Source organism: Oenanthe melanoleuca, chromosome 25 (assembly GCF_029582105.1).
Source record: "Oenanthe melanoleuca isolate GR-GAL-2019-014 chromosome 25, OMel1.0, whole genome shotgun sequence".
In the NCBI taxonomy this organism is placed as follows: Eukaryota; Metazoa; Chordata; class Aves; order Passeriformes; family Muscicapidae; genus Oenanthe; species Oenanthe melanoleuca.
The window spans coordinates 1,869,025-1,889,110 of NC_079358.1; the positions used below are offsets into that span (position 1 = coordinate 1,869,025).

At 53.0% G+C, this 20,086-nt stretch overlaps 1 protein-coding gene across 12 annotated transcripts; it reads right to left on the reverse strand.

Annotated features, from left to right (window-relative positions):
- Window positions 1–956: 956 nt before the first annotated feature.
- On the reverse strand, window positions 957–19,966 carry ARNT (aryl hydrocarbon receptor nuclear translocator). 12 transcript variants are annotated; one of them, XM_056510934.1, is made up of 23 exons: window positions 19,859–19,966; window positions 15,003–15,114; window positions 13,881–13,925; window positions 13,071–13,115; window positions 12,127–12,171; window positions 9,714–9,927; window positions 9,284–9,497; window positions 9,141–9,206; window positions 8,925–9,024; window positions 8,524–8,589; window positions 8,331–8,416; window positions 7,887–7,963; window positions 7,636–7,770; window positions 7,131–7,205; window positions 6,196–6,347; window positions 5,254–5,364; window positions 4,991–5,066; window positions 4,481–4,604; window positions 4,109–4,208; window positions 3,637–3,736; window positions 3,222–3,381; window positions 2,621–2,775; window positions 957–2,064 (listed from the first exon to the last, which is right to left on the reverse strand). In XM_056510934.1, the coding sequence occupies exons 1-23, from the start codon at window positions 19,881–19,883 to the stop codon at window positions 1,975–1,977; spliced, it is 2,373 nt and encodes a 790-aa protein (XP_056366909.1). In that variant the 5' UTR covers window positions 19,884–19,966; the 3' UTR covers window positions 957–1,974. The 12 variants fall into 12 exon arrangements, with proteins under 12 accessions (XP_056366909.1, XP_056366910.1, XP_056366906.1 ...); XM_056510935.1 differs by having other exon boundaries at window positions 2,621–2,772; window positions 19,859–19,965; XM_056510931.1 differs by having other exon boundaries at window positions 2,621–2,772; window positions 3,586–3,736; window positions 19,859–19,965.
- Window positions 19,967–20,086: the final 120 nt, after the last annotated feature.

Genomic DNA, 20,086 nt, shown 5'->3' on the forward strand with positions numbered 1-20,086 from the left:
CTGGGCTGAGGGACCTGGGGCTGGGACACACCCGAGGGGCTTCAGCTCCTGCCCACCACAGAGTGTAGGATACAATTTCCCCACCAGGACAGAAAGTGGAGCTCCCAAAACGGGAGGGAAGAGCCCAGCCTGTCCCCTGTCCCTGTCCCTGATGCAGCAGCCCCTGCTCATCCTCTTCCCAACACATCTGGTTCCCCTCTCCCAGGATCTGGAAGATTTGTGGGGTTTACAGCCACGGGATATGCAACGGGCTCAGGGAAATGGGAATTTTCCTCTCCTCCCCTAAGAGCTGAAGGGGAAGGGGCCAGGATGTGCTGGGATGCTGGGGAGGAGGTTATTGCTGGGAAAAGACTCCCTGGATAACAGGATGTCTTCAAATGGGATGTTCCCACTTATCTATGGAGGAATTTGGAATAAAATTAAAACAAAACAAAACAAAATGAAACGAAAAAAACCCAATGAAAACAAAACCTTCAAGTCTTAATTTTCCAGAGGAAAAAGGAGAGGGGAAAATAAAGCTTCCTGCTCCACTTACAAGAGGAATCTCTCTGGTTGGTGACACAAAGGTTTCAAAGGTTCCTACGTGGGTATTACTCAGGAATGACAGCTCTGGAATCAGCCCTTGGAAAGGACATCAGCTCTCCCCTTTCTTGCTCCCAGCCAGCAGAGAGAACACTCACAACCAGCCTGGGGGTCCCAGAGCCCCCCCAGCACTCAGGGAAAAGGGGGGAACACCCACATTCCATTCAAAACAAAACCAGGCTCCAGGAAAACCTGGAATTCTTCCCCAGCTGCCGTGGTGCCAAGTTTCCTTCCAAGTCCAACTCTGCAATTCATTTTCCTGTTGGAACTGAAGCAAGAGGGAATCAAATGGTTCTTCCAGCCCCTGAGGAGCACAGGGTTGGCCACAACTTGGTTTTTTTTTTTTTCCATGGAAAAAGCCAGAAGATTCCAAGTCAATGTTTAAAAATTAAAAATTTTATATATATAGATATATATATATATATAAAAATTCATTCTGTTCCCTACTTTTCCAGCTCTCCTCTTACAGTTTGTGATTTGGCAACAGGATCATCCCATGGCAGGAATTCTTCTTTAAGGAGACGGTGAGTGAGCCAATGTAGTGACAATACACAGTTCCTCAGCAATTCCCTGATCAAACCCAGGGATTCTCCTACATCCAGCTCCAAAACAAGGACAAGGATCTCATCTACATGTGATAAAATTCCATGGACAGTGTGGAGCAGGTTTTATCCCAAAAAACATCAATTTGTGGCAGCACAGAAACCATCAGCTGGAAAATTGATTCATCCAGAATAAAGCTACATGGGTAATATTTTTATGGCTTGTTAATTATCCCGGGGTAACGGGGGGTCATGGGTCACACTGATTTCATTGCACAGTTCACAGGAGAGAGAAGATTCCAAACAAACACGGGAATCTCCACACGGAGCACCCTGGACTGGAGACGCTGTAACAACCCTCCAAAAACAGCCCAAATTCCTCCAAAAAGGAGGAAAACACTGGCTTAGGACACGGATTCTTACTCAAGCATCCTCCAGGATTGTGTTTACAGGGATAACACTTGGAAGAGCTTCTTCCAGTATTTAAAAATTCCAATAGTTTGTGTTTTATAGAAAAAGTCACGGCAGAGAACGAAATAAAAACAGTCAAAGCCACCTTAAAAGTTTGGAAGGGCTGTCTGTGATGCAGACAGGAATTCCTCCCACAGAAATCCACTTGGGAGCGGCTCTGGGAACACGGGGCCTCGTGGCACTGGGGTGCTGAAGCTTCCAGAACAATCCCACACGGAGGAGGGTCCAAACCACCTCCTCCTCCACGGCCATCCCTCCTCGGAGCTCTGCTTCCACCAGGTGGGAAGTGTTCAGACAGTTCCTTGAGAAAGAGACTCAGCTGTTTTCCTTTACATGTGGATAGTGTAGAGAGCTTGCTTTGCTTCCCCTAAGGCTCGTTTTACTCGGAAAAGGAAGGGAATATGTTCAGCTCTGGGAATTCTTCGTTGTTGTAGTTGGGCCCTTGGTCACCCAACATGGTCAGCATGTCCTGTGAGGGTACAAGGAGAGAGTCAGGATCCACACTGGGCTATCAGCCTCAAGCTCTGCCAGGGAGGGTTAGCTTGGAGACTAGGGGGAAAGGTTGGACTCCATCTCAGAGGCTTTTCCAGCCTCAACAATTTCATGGTTCCATGCTGATAATTTAGTCATGGGTTTGCTGCAATAGATACCGTGGACCAAACTGGTCCCTTTCCCAAGGCAATCTGCCTTTGTGCCTAAAGCAAATTTAGGGAGAGCAGCAAATTTAAGCTATAATCACCAGCTACTGAGAAAGCTGGAGTGAGATGATAATGAATTCTCAGAAATTATCTTAATTTTATTGGACTGCAGCATTTTTTTTTTATTAATTAGAAGGGTTAGTCCAACTGGAATTCCACACTGATCCAGGAACAGACCAAGACACAAAGCCAGTCCTGCCCTCTCCACTTCAAACTCCATCAGGTTATCCGGGAGTTTGGGACTCATTCGAACCAGAGGGACAAGCTCTGTGTGCCTCAAGACCAGGGGATCCCCCCAGAGTGGGAGGTCAAAAAGCTCCATCTTACTGGGAAGACCTCAGGCTGGCCGGGCTGGGGCTGCTGCAGGCTCTGCTCCCCGGATCCAGGGCCGTGGTGCTGCCCTTGCCACTGTGGCCACATGCCCACGGCGTCGGCGGCGCGGGGCTGGAACGGGGCCGGGGTCTGCGCTGCCTCCGTGCCTGCTGGGCAGAGAACACAGCCACTGAGCCACCCCTCCTCTGCAATGTGCCTCTCCAATGCTCTAGTGGGAATGGGAAGGGCAGTGCTCTGTTTGCTGACAGGACAGGGTCACCCTCCAGGAATTCCTGCCACAGGAATTCAGGTGTTTGCCATGGGATAGAACAAAGGGACTCCCAGAGGGGTTTGTTTCCTCCCAGTCAGCCTTAAAACGGTTCAAAATTCATCTGCTGGGATAAACCCAGATTATCCCAAGCTGGAAGGGATCCACAAGGACCACCAAGTCCACCTGTGTGGCTGGAGGACGACTGCAGGTGATGAGTGTCAGTCAAAGCACGGTTCCAACTCTGCTGCCCACACTCAGGCGCTCCCAGAGCGCACCAGAAGCGCCGGGCAGCGCGGCCCAGCCGCCCTGGCTGCTCCCAGGGCTCTTCCCCCCAGCCCCACTCACTGAAGCCGGTGCCACGGCTGGCCAGGGCCGGGTAGGGCGCGGTGGCAGGCGCAGCCGTGGATGCCGGCGCTGCCATGGCGCTGAAGGAGGACGGCGTCCCCTGGAACGTCCCCATGCCGAAGGACGGCGCGCGCGGCTTCACCGCCTGCGATGCCACTTGCTGGAAGAGGGGAGAAACACGGAGAGGAAGAGGGGGCAGCACTGACCCCGAGCTCAGCTCAGGGCGTGCTGCTGGTCAGCCCCAGGAGGAAGCACAGGGACACAGCGCCGCAGAGTGAGTGAAGCAGGACGGTTCCCCACGGACAGCAGGGGCTGCAGGGCAGCAGGGAGCCGGGGCCTGCAGCTGGGGGTGGGGCTGTGCTACCTGGGGTGTGAACACCGGCCGTGTCCCTGCAGCCCAGGTGCTCCCGCTGACCTGAGCTGGGCTGGAGTGCCGGGAAATCTGCGACAGGATCCGGCCGGTGGGCGGCGGCTGCTGCTGGATGATGTTCACTGGGGGCACCATGCTGCTGCTCCTGCAGTGGAACAGGGGTCTGAGCCACGCAGGGAGAGGCACCAAACCCTTCTGCTCAAGGTATTGGTGCAGGGAAATGAGCCCAGCAATTGGGGTAACTGCCCATCTGGGAAGGGTGGAGTGGTCATCCCTGGAGTGTCCCCAGAATGTGTGGATGTGGCTCCTGGGGACAGGGGTTAGTGGTAAACACGGGTTAACAGTCAGACTTGATGATCTTAGAGGGCCCTTCCAACCTAAATGATTCCATGGTTCTGTAGTGGGAAACAACTGACAGGAGCTGCAGGGGTTGTGGGCACCCAGATCCTGGGAAGTCCAGAGCACAGCAGAGGAAACAGCGGGAATGGGGGCAGGAGCTGGGCAGGTGACACCTCACCTGAAGTTCTCAGCAGGGCGTGCAGCAGTGAAGGTGTTTCCCTGGGTGAAGAGGGGTGGGTTGGCTGGCATGGTGCTGGCTGGGATGGCTTTGCTCTCATCTGTGGAGAGAGCATGAGTCATTTTTGGGCTGGGACATCTCAGCAACAGGGACAGACAATCAGTTGGAAGAGACTCCTTTGTTCCTCCTCCAGACACAGACTCCAGAGTATTTTGTCAAATCCGGTTCAGTTTGATTTCCTCTCCATTTTCTACTAAACTCACACGAAGTTCTCTGGGGTCAGAGCATGCACTGCAAGGCTGGGAGCAGGGAGAGCTGCAGGAAGGGTGTGCCCAGGGCAGGCAGGGGAGCAGAGCCGTGCTGCTGACCCACCTGTGCTGATGCCAGGGAAGATCTCCCCGAAGCGAGGGTCCCGCTCCTGGCTGAAGAGGCTCTCAGCCTTCTCCAGGGGTTTGCTGTGCTCGGGGCCAGCAGCGCTCACGGGCTGGACGGGCACCTGGGGGTGGGACACGGCAGCTGCTCACACCTGGGCACAGAGCAGCTGAGAATCCCGGGATTCTGATGTGCTTCTCTGGGATAGCAGGGATCTCTGGATCATTCAGAATGCCCAGTCACATCCCTGGAAGTGTCCGAGGCCAGGCTGGACAGGGCTTGGAGCAACCTGGTCTGGTGGAAGGTGTCCAGCCCATGGCAGGAGGTGGAACTGGATGGGCTTTAAGATTCCTTCCAACTCAGATTATTCCACATGATAAATACTGGAATTGAGCAACACCCTCCCCTCAAACCTCACCTCAACCTGGTGCCACCACCTTTAAACCCCAAGCAAAAGGATGACTTCACCAGCGCAGGACAACAAACAGGGAGTGCCCAAATCCCTCTCACCTGTGAGTGCTCGTACCCAGCCAAGCTCTCCCTTCCTGGGCCCACTTCCAGCTCTGCCTGGGGTGGCTGCTGCTGCCTAAAATAGAAAGTGTGTGTAACAGGGGAACACAGGCTGCTAAAGATAATTCCCAAGGGAACAGCTCTGGGTGGTTACACCAGGGATTCGTCAGCCTGGAGCTCCTGGCTGCAGAGAGGGGAATTTGGGAATGAAGGGTGTGTGAGGTGAAGGAGGAAATGGGGAAAGGAGCCGAGCTCCTCCTGACCTTGAAGGCAGTGGGGCTGTGCCCATGTCCAGGGGAAGGCTGACACTCTGCCCCAGCTGAGGCCTTGGCATGGAGTTTGCCAGGGCAGGCCGGGACTCCTGGCTCGAGTTCCTTCAAAGAAAACACAGAAAAAAGAGATTTTAAAAAGTCCCAGCTGGCAGCAAAGCTGGGTCCTGTGTGCAGCAGGGAGTGGCTGTCTGGGACAAGATGCAAAACCCTGTTTGGGTGAAGGGGTTTTTGAGTGAGTTTCACTCGGTTTCCTTGAATGGTGGAGTCATGGAATGGGATGCTCCAGATGTGAGGGCTGTGCCTCCCTCCTGCACACCTCAAGCAACCACACAGACAGTGCTGCTCTGCTCTGAACTTCCACAGGGATTTCAGGATTCTGGATGTGGGAATGGCTGTGTGGAACAAAGAAGTTCAAAGAGAGAGCTCTGACATGGGGCAGGAAATCAGGCCTGCAGCAGATTTCAGCCCTGCAGGGAAGCAGTGCTACTTTGCCTCATGGCAAAAAAAATCCTGGATTTCCCTTTCCCAGGCAATCCAGCCTTCTGTTTGCCTGCTGGAGCTGCCCTTGCCAAGCCTGCAGCTCTAGATCACACAGGCACAATTTCTTGGTCCTTGCAAGGGGTGTGGAGCTCCTTCATGGAAAGAAAGAACAGTTCTGACCATTCCCAAAGATGGGACCCCTGGGCTGTCACAGGAATCCAAGGAAGATTTCCCTAATTTCAGGCACTTCTGCAGCTGAATTCTGGCAGCTTGTTGAGACAGCCAAAGGCATTACAATTCCTGCATTTGTATCCTCCAGAGCCTGGCACAGCCCAGCAGAGAAGGGGAGCTGGGGGGACTCAGGAGCTGCTCCAGGGCTGTGCAAATGGGTGGGAGCTGGTGGTGGGGAGAGGCTGAGTGCCCAGCTGCGGGCTGAGCCTGGCAGGCACTCACTTGACGTTGGTGTTGGTGCAGATGATGTACTCGATCTCGTCCGAGTAGGGGTTCTGGAAGGTGAACGAGCTGGTTCTCATCCACAGCCACTCGCGGCTCTTGGATCGGAAACGGAACATGACGGACAGGACCTGGCCCTTCAACTTCACCACCTGAAACACACAGAACCACAGCACTAGCACCTGATCGAAGGTGGGGAAGGGCCACCTGAGCACGAGCTCCCCCCCAGACCCCTGTGATGGCCCTTTGCCTCAAACCTGGACCACCACATCTCAGCCTTCCCGAACTAAATGGCACCACTCCCTTGGGATAGCTCGACTCCTAAAGGATACAGGAGGGGGATCTAAAATCCCCTCTTTGGCTTCACTTCTCTGATCTCTTTGCACTGGTGAGATGTATGAAAAAGCCTCCAAGAAATGACACACATGCTGTCGCTTCCCATTCCAACGGTTTGGAGCAATGGATATGAGCAGCTGGTTTTTGGAGTCATGAAACCACAGGGGCAGCCTTACCTGCCCTGCCACCAGTCCAAGGCCCTCAGAAATAACAGTAACGACAACAGGGCAAGAAAACCACCTCCACTGCGGGTTCTGCAGCACTGGGCTGGGCCCTAGAGACGAACCAGGGTTTCAGCCAAGTCAAGCAGGCACTTGGGAGCCACATCCCTGGCCCTGAAAGCCAACTGGACCAGCAGCCAGAGCTGGAGTTAAGACTGGATTCAGGAGTTAAGACATCAGACGCTTCTGTCTCATTTTGCATTTAATGATACGGCTATATCTGCAACTGCTTGCACAGGAGAATTATCTAAGCTTTGCTTTTCTTCTTGGTTTTCCAGCCAATTTCGCTGCTTTGCAAGCACCAAGACATTCCACTCTTGGAATGAACTTCAATCTGAATTCCACCCTGCATGCACAGGGCAGCTACAATGCTCTTACCTGCTGAAAACTGTCCCGTAAGAGCTGCTGGTCTTCTGGATGGCAGAAATCCACAATGTCTTTCCCCAAAAGTTCCTATTTTTCAAGGAATTGTGAGAGAACGAGTCAGTTCATCTGGCAGGCAGACCCCCTAATTAATCTGTCTTTGGACAGGTAGTTCCTCCTCATCCCCCCAAATCCCTGTTACACAACCCAAGCACAAGAGCTGGTGTGCTGTTTTTTAAAAGAAAAGCACAACATCTGCTGATTAATGTTTGATCTTTAACTCAATTTGAGGCAAAAATGGCTTTAATTGACATTTGACATAATCCAGAGACACCCAGCCTTCCCATGATCAAAGGACTCAGAAAAACACATGGAAAAGCAACCAATGGAGAAGAAACACATGCAGGGTTAGGGCCTGGGCATGGTTTATCAGCTCTGCTGGACAGGCAGAGCCATGATGCAGAAGGAAAGGTAAGTTTAAAGAGCACTTTGTTGTTGCAAAGCTCCTGAAGGTCCTCACCTGGGGCTGGTAACCCACGGTGGCCACGCAGCGGTGGTCGATGAAGGTGAAAATTCCCTCGGTGTTGTGTCGGGAGATGAATTCTGTGGGCTGGCAGACATTGTTCATGTCTGTGCAGTTGGGGGAGCTGGTCACCTGCCAGGAGCACAGGGACAGTCACCAAGCCTGTCTGAATGTTTTCAGACAGAACAGTTTACATCTGGGGACTCCCAGGACAAGGCAGTGCTGGACAAGGGGAACAGGGCACTCACCTGGAGCCTGCCAATGGCCACAAGGCAGAACTTGCTGCCCTGGCCAGCATCAGGGTCATCATCAGGCAGGGAAACACCTGGGAGGGGAGGGACAAAAATTCCAGCAAGGTTAGTCTAGTTTCAGAGGAATGGACTTCAAGACATCTCTCTGCCCTGGTTTGTAACCCTTCCCCATGAAGGGATTTTCCCCTTTTTTCACAGAAGGAATGAAAATCTCTGAATTTCAGCAAAAGCTGCACATCAGACAGTTATTATTTTCAATATTATCTTCATCCTCTACAGACAGAGATCTTTGCTGCCCCACCTTCAAAAATTAGGCCAATCTTAGAATAAAAATCACAGTACATCTGCAAAGCACCTCCTGGCACATTCAGCTCCTGGAATGGCACCTTTAGACCATGTGCTCTTACACCCTGCCCAGCTGAGCACAAGCTGAATCCTCACCTGCTGGGGGCCAGGCTTTGATGTAGCCCGTGCAGTGCACCACGACGTAGTGAGGCTCCCCATCCTTGGCTGCACCTAAACCATTCCTTGGGAGAGAGAAACAGGTTGTGCTGCAGTGGGGGGAGGTGAGGCAAGCTGCTCAGCTGTGCTGTTTCCATGTTGTATGGATGTATGCTATTCATGTATCATTTACCTGCAGCGATTCCTCATGAAGCTGAGACGATTGACAGCGACTGGATCCACGGAGCTGTTGCCACACCTGCACCAGGGATAGAAAAGATTTCATCTTTCTTGATCAACATGAAAATAATCTGGATATCCTGAGTAAGAGGAATTTCCATCACACAAAGCCCTCATTCTGTAGAACTCAAAGGAGGTGATGCTTGGGTTAAAACTAATTGTTATTTAAAATTGGATCTTCTACAGCAACAGGGCAAACAAACATCTCCAGAACTTGACTGTAGGGAAAGCTCAGCCATGTTCTATCATGTCTATACCAAAATAAACCCAAAAAAAAGCTGAAATAAAGGCATGGAAGAGCCAGGGTTAGGGAGCAAGTTCAGCTTTAGGCTCTCCCCAGGAATCCCTTCCCACCTCATGCGGCAGATGAAAGATCTCCGGGAGCCCATGCACATCCTCATGGACTGCTGCCCTTCCTTCTTCACAGTCCCTGTCTTCAAATCCAGGATACGACCTTCAAAAAAAGAAAGAAAAAGGAGATGCTGCTGCCCTGGGAGTCCTTCCACCAAGCCAGGTGTGGCACCAGTAACATACTGGGAACTGGCAGGACACGAGTGTCTCTGGTGGTACCTTTAGATGCACTCTCGGGGGGGGCTGCAGCATCCTTGGTAGAAAGGCACCAGGGCTTGGTTCCCTCTACAAAGGGAAGGGTTCAATCCCAGTCCTGCGCGGCTGTCCCCCTGCCAGCCCCGCAGCCCCGCCCGGCGCTGTACCTGTCAGGGCGTTCTCGGAGGTGGAGAGCTGCTCGCGCAGCTTGCCCACGTCGTCGGGGTGCACCTGCTCGTACAGCGTGCTGCCGAACCACTCGGACTGCGGCTGGTTCAGCACCGGCGTCACCGAGTCCGACACGTACACCACGCGCCCCGTCTCGCACGACACGATGAACAGGAAGCCGTCAGCTGCCTCCAGGATCAGGTGCTTCAGCTCCTGCGCACACACACACACAGACAGACACCTCTCAGCTCCATGGCCGGGTCTGGACTTCTTCCCCCCACCCATGGTTACATTTTCCCCTCTGATTGCTCTAACTCCCACAAAGCAGCATCAGGCCAAGATCAGAAGGCTTCAGGGACACCTCACCGCGGCCTTCCAGGACCTCAACAAAAAGAGGGACTTTTAGGGATGTTTCCTCTGGGCAGAGACCTGGTCGGTGAGGAAGGAGGGTTTGTAGGTGCCGTCGGTGGAGGTGTTGCCCGTGCCGCGCAGGGATTTCATGTGGGACACGGCCATGCGCAGGATGGTCAGCTTGTCCGGCTTGCGCGCCAGCGCGCTGCACGTGGGCACCATGTCCGACAGCTCCGTGATGTACGCCGTCATCTTGTTCCTCCTCCGGCGCTCGATCTCGCTGTGGTTCTCCCTGCCGGAGGCCAGGAGAGAGGGGAGGTGGATCAGCAGGGCTGGGGGTCAGGCCGGCCCCGCTCAGCGCCCGCGCGGCTGTGACACACACGGATGCAGCGGGAGTCAAGCTTCGCATGCTGGGCGTGCACGGGGGACGTGGAGACGGGCAAGGAGCAGAGGCTACAGCTGGACCTTCCTCCGAGCCACAGGGGCTCCCTGGGAGCTGACCCTCCCCATGCACCACAGCACTGCTCCTCTGCTCCCCTGCTGCAGGTGACCTCAGCGCTGTCCGTCCCAGCTGGGCGAGATCACCTGCACCATCAGACACAGCAGGTCTGAGCTGAAACTGGGGCACCTGCTCCTCTGGGCAGCCTGGGCTGGTGGGAGGCGTGTGGCTGGATGAGCTCTAAGGCTCCTTCCAAGCCCAGGCACCTCAGGATTTGAGTGACCTGGATGAGCTGGGCCTCACCTTGCAGTGCTGTGGGAAGCCACTTCCCAGTGACATCGAGAGCCCTCTCACTATCACAGCAGGGAAAGCTTCCAAGCTGGTTCCACCTCATTTCTGCACATGGTCAAGGCCAACCAACGTGGGCAGAGCAGGACCAGGCCACACTGACCTCTGAAGAGGCACTGTGGCCATTGCTGCCACTCAAAGAGGCTCTTGGCACCCCTCTGGCTCACAGGGCACAGCTCCCACCAGTCCCACGGACTGGAACTTGGTTCTTTTATCCAGGATACAAAATTTAACTGGGTTCCTAAGGTGGGTTTTCCAAAACAGAGCTTAAAAGCCAGGTTTCCTATAGAGAAGGATGGATCAGGTGCAAGGAAGCACATGGTGGGAAGTGAAATGAGATGGAAGTGTTGGAAGCAGCAAGGACAGGCAGGTGAATAAAAGGATAAATACAAAAATGGAGCATTTATCACTAGGAGGTGTGTGCAAACATTCAGTGACCTCACCTTTGAGCCAGGCAGCTTCTCTAAACTCACAAGCTCAGGTGTGAAAAACAAAGATCCTTCAACTACAGAAACTACTGGGGAATCACCAGACATTCACATTTCACTTGCCCACTGTCCCTCTGCCATGAGGAAAGGATGGGAGAACTGGGATTGTTCATCCTGAGGGATGAGAAGGCTCCAAGGAGCCTGTCCAGAGCCTAAAGGGGCTGCAAGAGAGCTGGAGAGGGACTGGGGACAAGGCCTGGAGGACAGAGCATGGGAGAGTGGCCTTCCACTGACACAGGGAAGGGTGAGATGGGATTTTGGGGAGGAATTGCTCCCTGTGAGGGTGGGGGGACCATGGCACAGGCTGCACAGAGAAGCTGTGACTGCCCCTGGATCCCTGGGAGTGTCCAAGGCTGGACTGGACAGGGCTGGGATAGAGGAAGGGATGAGCTCTAAGGTCCCTTCCAACCCAAACCATCCATGGTTCTCTGAATGTTCTTCACTACAGGCTCCTGGGAATAAACCCCTGGAGGGCTCTGCTGTTCCCTGCACTCCCACCTCACCCTGTGCCTTCCTCATCTCCTCAAACATTCCAGCACAGCTCAGTGCAGTCAGTAAGGGCACTCTGGGGGTCAGGGTTTGGTTTAAAGACAAAACCGCCCCAAACTGCAAGGAGGAGGACGAAGGGCAGGTGTGCACAGGTGACAAATCCCCTGCAGGTGGGCACAGGTGTCCTCAGGGCCTGCTCCTGGATTCCTGCTGCATTCCAGGTGACTGCTCTGCTGGTTTCAGGCACAGGCTCTCATTAACTACTTGGAGAAACTGGGGGAAAAATGAAATGATGGTTCCAGGGACACCACCTTTCCTGGAAGGAAAACACCTGAGCTCACACACCTTTTCCTGCCTGTTCTGAGAGTCCAGCAGCATTCCCAGGACACAAAACCTTCCCAGATGGACAACTTGGCACCCTGACCCAGGGCAAGAGGAACTGTATTTAGCACAGGTTAGCAAAGCTAGAGGTGAAAGCAGGAGCCCAACCCTGTGGCCTTTGGTAAATAAATCCTTCCCTGGATTCCCTAAAAACGTTCTTCCAAGGATGTGCCTTTCCTCAATGCCTTTCCCCTCCTAATCCCAACTCCACAGCCATTTCCAGGAGTCTGTTCAATCCTTGGCAGCAGATGAGGGAAGGAGGGATAAAAAGAGAAGGGATGCCTAGAGAAACATCAAGGAAAGGAAAAACTCTGCTTGTCCATGCTTGAAATCTCCATTCTCCTACCTGGCAAGTCTCTCCTTATCCGCTGAACTCTGCTCATCATCAGACCTAAAAATAAAATCAGCCAGCTAAGCTAAAAATGGAAAAAAAAAGTTGAAAAAAAATGGAAAAAAATGGAAAGATGGACTAGGAAACCCAGGCTGGGGACAGGTCTGTTTTGCAGAGGAGCAATTCCATAAAATAAAACAGTCATCAGTTTGCAACATTCCACATTAAACTGGTGCCTGATGTGCTGGAGTTTTAAAACATTTTCTGAGGCTGTGACCTAGTTCTAATTTAGTGATTTCTAATATTAGAACTATTCTGATATTTCTAACACATTTTTGATTTGCTTGACTTCAGAAGGACTCTTAACCACTTAAAAAGCTGGAGAATCCCAGCTTGGAATCATCTGTAGCCCTTTGGCAGGTAACAGCAGGACAGTGACCCCCAAATGCTGGGGGCAGTTTTGGGCCCCTCCTGGCAAGAGGGACATTGATGGGCTGGAGCATGTCCAGAGGAGGGAATAGAGCTTCAAACAGAAATGGGTTCAGTCCCAACACTCAGAAATACTGTCAGACACCAAAAAGTGATCCAAGCACTCCCTACAATCTCCAGAAACCCCAATTTGTAGAGCTGCTGTGCAATTCCCCACAAAACACACAAAGCACAGCGTGTGCCAGGAAACCCTGTTCAAGGAAAATCTGTTCTAAGCAGGAAACTTGAATCTCTGCAAGTGTCTTGAGCAGGAGAAAAGAATGAGAGTCCAAGGCCAGAGCTGAAAGGAATGGTGAAAAAGAGGAACGTCATTGTCACACTCAATGGACTGGTCCAAAAAAACAGCAAGGAGTCTGTGTGGATCCCTTGGAGCAGCTCCAAAGAGATGTGGCTGAGAGAAGGGTGCTGCAGGATCCCTCTCATACTAAGGTTTTTTGGCACAAAAAGCTTTAAAATCATCAAATTCTTACCTGGCAAATCTCTCTTTATCGTTTGGCATCGGGTCATCATCACATCTAGGAGAAGGGGGAGAGGTTAAAGGGTTTACACTTCCTTCTTTCCCAAAAAACACTGAGAAAACAAGGTCTAATGACTCCCACAAAAAATGCCTGGGCTTGAGAAGGCCAACCTGGCTGTGGGTGGGCAGTGCAGGACAATTCACTCCAAACACCTTCACATGGGTGAACCACTGCATCACCTCCACAGCACATTCCAGTCAGGGATGCTGGGATCACACTCAATTTAACCCCACACCAACAAACAGGTTAAACTGCACTTGGAAGATAAAGGCAGCCCAAAGCAGGACCTCCATCCAAGGTTTCTGCTAGTAAATCCTACATTCATCATCCTGAAACCATTCCACAGCAATCCCTAAAGCACAGGAACACAGGGAATTCCAGATGACTGGAGTTATTCAATCCTAAACCATGTAGTGAGGCTAGAAATAAATGACACAAGATATTCCAACTCCTCTGTGCTCCATATGGATCACGAGGAGACCCTCACAGCCCCACCAGCTCCTTGGGAATAAGGATGTCCCTGGAACTGGAGCATCCTTTCAACAGATGAGGATTAATTAACAATGCCTGAGGCAGTCACAAAAGCCACAGAGATGAGGAATATTGCTGACTGGGAGAAAGGGAGGAGTTTGAGGAACTGGAGCAATTCCCACCACTTCCAGAGAGCAAAAGCCACAGGAGCAGAAAGATCCTGCTCCAGGGAAAACACAGGCACAGCTAGACCATAGAACAGAAGTTTCTAGATGCCATGCTCTCCCTCACCTGAGGAATTTACTGTTCCCTTCCCCATCATCATCAAAATCGAGCCTGAAAAACAGAAAAAGGATAACTGTTAACCAAGTGGCTTCTCCTTTACATTAGTTTTCTGTCTGTCCCCATGGGTGCAGATGATTCCTGAAAGGAAAAATTAATTAATCCCAATGCAATTCAGTGATCTTATTGTGAAATAACCAACAAAGTTTGGAAAGGAGCTTCAGGCAGGTGTCTGTCAGGAACAGAGCAAGGAAAAACAGCTCCAAAGGAACAAAACCCACTTGGAGCATCCATTGCATCCCAAACTTCTGTTCCAAAAGCCTGGATCTCCCAGGAGAATCAGGGACCATCAACAGCCTACAGATGGAGCCTTCCCAGCTCAAGAAGAGGAGGGCAAAATCTTCTTGCAGTTAAAGTTCAGTTTGTGCAGTGTCTGCTCAAGGGCCAAACCCCTCTTCTGACCAGTTCATGTGGGGCACAGAAGAATTTTCATCTCTCCTCCTCTCCTTTTGGGATGGAACACTGTGGATGCAGCAGAGCATGGGAGGAGCTGCAGGGGAGTGGGAGCATCAGCAAATGGGGCTGGAGGGAAGAGCTGGAGTGACTGGGAGGGGCACAAAGACAGATTTCAGTCAATTTCTCTTGCCAGAAATCTGGGAACAGCCACTCAACTCCCTTTGAAATGGCAAAGGCATTTCTAGCAAACAAAAAGCCTCCCACAAGCACAGTGTGGCTTCCCCCCACCCCTCCAGGGACGGCAGAGCTGCAAAGATTGGAGGAAGCCCCAAAACCCAGATTCCCCCAGGTCTTGGTGGCAATGCCTCCTCCATGATCTCAATCCTTGGTGTGTATTTGCTCCTTGTATGAGGTGCAAAGCTTTGGATCCCCTCTGAATGTCACTTAGCCCGCTCTTCAAGGGGTGTTGCTGGCACAAAGACACCACCAGAAAGGGAAAGGACTGGACAGAGCCCACCTGAAGGAACCAGGAAACTTCTCAGAAGCAGCCACAGCCGCCCCTCTGAGGCTGAGGGTTCTTTCTGGAGAACAGAACTTCCTCAAAGAGGCACTTTTCACAGAGCCCCCCCTGCGGAGCACAGCCCCAGCACTCCCCTCCCTCCCTCCCGCACTCACCCGGGCCGTCTCTTGCTGGGTCTCTGAGCAGCGCCTCCTCCAGCCGGGGCTCCCGACCCCGAGCTCCCGGAGCCCACGGCCCCGCCCAGCGACGAGACATCGGCTGCCATCTCTAAAGAGCAGTGGGGAAATCAGGGCAATCAGGGCAATCAGCAGGATCACACCAGCCCCTCCGGGTCAGGGCAATCAGCAGGATCACACCAGCCCCTCTGGGTCAGGGCAATCAGCCAGGATCACACCAGCCCCTCTGGGCCAGGGGAATCAGCCAGGATCACACCAGCCCCTCTGGGCCAGGGCAATCAGCCAGGATCACACCAGCCCCTCTGCACCAGGGGACTCAGCCAGGATCACACCAGCCCCTCTGGGCCAGGGCAATCAGCCAGGATCACACCAGCCCCTCTGGGTCAGGGCAATCAGCCAGGATCACACCAGCCCCTCTGCGCCAGGGCAATCAGCCAGGATCACACCAGCCCCTCTGGGCCAGGGCAATCAGCCAGGATCACACCAGCCCCTCTGGGTCAGGGCAATCAGCAGGATCACACCAGCCCCTCTGGGCCAGGGCAATCAGCCGGGATCACACCAGCCCCTCTGGCCAGGGCAATCAGCCGGGATCACACCAGCCCCTCTGGCCAGGGCAATCAGCCAGGATCACACCAGCCCCTCTGGCCAGGGGAATCAGCAGGATCACACCAGCCCCTCTGGGTCAGGGGAACACTCCCCAGCAGAGGCAGCTGCGTGTCAGTGCAGGGTAAGTTTGTGTCCTTTCATCTGCTGCACTGACGGGCCGAGCACACGCTGCTGCCTCAGCTGCACAGCTTGGGCTGCCAAAGCAAAAGATGTGCTCTCGATATTGGAGAGAGGAGGAGCCTGCTGGGAGCAGGGCAGGGGCTGAGGCTGCACGAAGGATGGAGGAGGAGCAGGGTTTCCCTGATGACACCAACTCGCAGAGGGCTCATTTCCCAATGCGAGACAAAGAATGGACCAAAGCGCTCACAGAGCACCTCAAAAACCCATCACTGTTCACTTGGATCACCTCTGGTCTCACCAGCACAGACCAGTGGCCACCACAGGCAGCACTACTGGCCTGCCTGTGCTCTGGCACAAGTGCTTGGAGCAGCGTGAGGTGTCCCAGCCATGGCCCAGCTCATCTCCACGGTCCCTTCCACCCCAAACCAGGCTGTCATTCCAGCATTCCACTCTCCTCTATTTTCCCTAATCCTGGTTGTAACGGGGTCTGCAGTCATTCTGAGCTTGCTCAGTGTGGCTTGTGCTGAATCTACAGCCCAGCGTTACCATCGGAGCCCAAACATTCTGTTCCACATCACAAAATGAGTTTTTAATCCATTATAAACCATTTCTTCCTGTTTTCTGAAATAAGTCAGCCCTGTGCTTATTTTAATGGTTATGGGTTTGTAAATGTGCTGCAAAGCTGCCCCAAAACAGTCGCTCCAGCCTGAAAACCTCCACCACAACCTTTGCAAACTGAGCCAAACACAGTCCCCAAACCACTTCTGCTTTATCTAAGCAGAGGGACCCCAAAGCTGCCCAGACACCCCCAAAAACCCCAGTGCTGGGCTTCCCAAACCAGCCCCAGCAGCACCAAGAGCCGCTTGGGCAAGAAACAGCCACACTGGGGAGACAAAGTGAAGAACTGAGGTTTCCTTCAGGTTTAATGAATTAGGGAAAAAAGCTGAGGTTCCCAAGTTCTCCTCCACTCCCCAAAGCCAGATTTCAGTTCAACAACAGTTTAATTTCACTTCCAGAGTTGGATATTGGTTTATTTACAGCTAAAAGCGGAGCTGTACAATCACCTCCGTGCTGTGCCTGGACCTCACAGCAAACACGCTCCCAGTTTTCTGCTATTTCTGCCAAAGTTAATCATGTTCTACCCCATTAATGCTCCCAGCCTCTCTGCCTGCCTGGTTTGTTTTGCTCCAGGCAGCTGGCCTTGCTGAGGAAGCCTTTTCCTTGCGATCCATAGGATTTCCCAGGGGTGACTACAGTATGGAACAAGCATCCAGCTCGAGGCTTGGCAGCTGGAGGAGCCAACAACAACAATCCCAACCAAGAGCAGGAGAGAGCACGGCCCATCCAAAACCAGGATCCTCTGGAACTCAAAAACACATCTGCAGAACAAAAATCCAGAGGTGGAAGCCTCTCCCCATCTCCTCCCTGCTTGGTTTTGGATCACTCAGATGCCTCTGTGCCCCATCCCTTATTCCCAAGTGAAGCCCCAAGGTGACATCCAAGGATTTCGTTCAACAAAATGAAATTTCAAGTGGGAATAAAGCAGGCCAGGAGGGTTCCTCCTTTTCCCCAGCTGCATCTGAACATGGTGGGGACAGGAGTGAAGTTTCTGGAGCACAGAGGAGAATCCCACTCCTGAGGGGAAGGAATTTCCGCTCTGGGCAGGGGAAGGAAGTGACACTGAGCTGTTCTCTGGAGCAGCTCCACACGGGGCTGAGGGGGACACAGGAACCTTCCCAAGGCTTGGAGATATCCCAGGCAGGGATCTGCATCCCCTGAGGAACCTGCTTCACACCAGGCTGAGAAACACCTCCTGGCTCAGGAACACAAAGATTCCTTCCCAACTTGTGCCCTCTCCTCAGTCCAAGCACGAGCACCACGACACTGAGGTGAATCCCTGGAGCACAGGCTGGAGTTTTACTCCACACAGCTCCCTGGAAGGAGGCTGGAGCCAGCTGGGCTCAGGGGATGAGAGGAAACAGCCCCAGGTTGTACCAGGGGAGGTTCAGGATGGGCATTAGGGAGAATTCCTGATTTTTTCACTGGAAAGGGCTGCCCAGGGCAGGGCTGGAGTCACCGTTCCAGAGGTGTCCAGCCAAGAGCTCCAAGGAGTCCCAGGTGGGTTTCCACCACCCTGGCTGTGTCCCAGCCCTTCCCAGAACCAACCCCTGCTTCCCCACACCACTGCTGGATCTAATTAAGGCCACAAGAGAGGAGCAGGGGAACGTTTGTAACCGAATGTAAACCCCAACCCCCCTGCTCCAGGCTCCCAGCCCAGCCCTCCTGGGAAAGGCTCTGCTGCAACCACTGGCATCCCAACAGGGAAAAAAGGCTGCAAAATAAAATTACAGCAAATATTCCCAGCTGTGATTTATGAGAGGGGCTGCTGCAGCTCTCAGATATGTTTTTATTGTACAAAACTGGTGCTTTTTGCTGCAAAAGCTTTAGCAGGGCGTTATTTGCCAGGCTCATGTCTGGAGACCAAACCTCACAAGATTTGCTTTAAATTTACCCGTTTGTGAGCTCCCCAAAAAGTCTGGAGCAGGGAAACCAGCCTTAAAACTACTCTGCATTTCACTCACAACTATAAGGCTTTGATATTTCCCCTTTTATGGCTTTTTATTTACGAAACATCTAAATTTCTCCGTCTGGGGTACATTAAATTGATTTTTTGAATTAAGTAGGAGGTTTTTAGCTTGTTTGAGCTTCCCATGCAATGCCAGCTCAGCACTTCCATCCCCATGGGAACTTTCTCCAAGAACAAATACAGAAATTAATAAAAGAATGTTTCTTCTATTGCTAAGGGGTTGCAGTGAAGACATTCTGGGTATTTTGGGGCGTTACCCAGCACTCACTGGAGCCCTGAAGTCTGTTTTTTAACACGAAGGAAAAGAAGACCCTGATTTCTTTGTGAGAATTCTTCATAATTTATTCTCCTAATAACCTCCATGTTTACTGTTTGTGTATTTCCCTCCTTCTGCGTAAAGTGGTTGAGTGAATATCGGTCACTCAGCCCACGATTATAAATATTAAACACAGATGTTCAAAATTCTTTCTCTTTTACTTCAAAATTTAAAACTTTCTTATTATGCAAAAAACCACGGAACCCTGAAGACTCCACTTCCACAAATACTTGGAAGTACAGCTTAAACCCACGAGTCTCTTCCTTCCTCCTAAACTCGATGGTCTGAGTCCCCAGTGCGTTTTCTCGCCATTAAAAGCAACAAAACCTTCCTCAAATGTTAAAATAAAACCCCAGAATCCTTCAGCAGTGTCACTGAACACTCCTGGATAAACCTGAGCGTGTGGCACGACCCTCAAGCCACAAGAGGAGCCACAAAGCACAAGCTATGACTGAGAAAAACCCCAAAACCACAAACAAACTCAAATTCTGATCTCGGCCACCGCGTTGTAAATCCATTACGACTTCACAGATGCTGGGTTAATCTGGACATGAGCTCATTTCAGAGCAGTTCAGCCAGAAAATTGATAAAATCACATATCTGGGGCTTTTTTTTTGGCAAGAATCAGGGATCAGCAGCTCCCAGCTTCCTGTGCTCAGGGAGCCGTGGACTCTGGGGACCAACCTGAGGGAACATTGTTCTCCAGGCCCCCCCCAGAGCTCAGAGAGACTTTTGTGCAAAACCTTCAAACCAGGGCGGCAGCTCTCGTCGGGAATGAAAACCTCAGTGAAACACAGCTGAAAAACGGGCTAAAAACCCACCGAAACCGTGGAGGAAAACAAACCCAAACGCGTGATGATGGACACGCAGCCCAGGCACCCCAAACGCAGGGATCCCCACCCCGAGGGTCCCCAGGACACCCGGCCCCGAGCACCCCAAGCCCCGGTACCGCAGCCTGGCTCCTCAGGGGGCACCGCAGCACCCCGTTTCCCACACCGCTGCCCTCAGCCCTCGGGGGCCCCTCACGCCCCTGTCAGCCCCTCTCACAGCCCCACATGGCGGCCCCCGCCCCTGAGGGCCGCCCTCAGCCTTCCCGAGCCCCCTTGGGTCCCCTCAGGCCTCCCTCATCCCGCAGAGCCCCCTCACAGCCCCACGCCCCCCTCAGCCCGCTCCCCAGCCCGCCGGAGCCGCCGCGGCCGGGCTCACCCGCGCTGGCGGCGGTGGCGGCCATGGCGGGGCTCCCGCGCCGCCCCCTCCGCGCTCCGCTCCGCCGATCCAAGATGGCGGCGCAGGAAAACCTCCGCCGGCCTCCCAGCCCCGCCGGCGCGGGGGCGGGGCCAGCGCCACGCCGGCCTGCGATTGGTTCAGCCGGGGGGCGGCGGGAGGGACAGGGGGAGACGCGGCGCTGCTATTGGTCCAAGCGGAGCGCTGGGG

Bases quoted from the DNA above. Each gene is read 5' to 3' on its own strand.
- ARNT (XM_056510930.1), bottom strand. From the start codon at position 19,883: ATGGCCGCCACCGCCGCCAGCGCGG. The intron at 9,928-12,126 runs GTAGGAGAATGG...GGCCTCCGGCAG, and splicing joins GATAAGGAGAGACTTGCCAG to GGAGAACCACAGCGAGATCG. The intron at 2,776-3,221 runs GTGAGTGGGGCT...TTCTCTGCCCAG, and splicing joins CAGCCGTGGCACCGGCTTCA to CAGGCACGGAGGCAGCGCAG.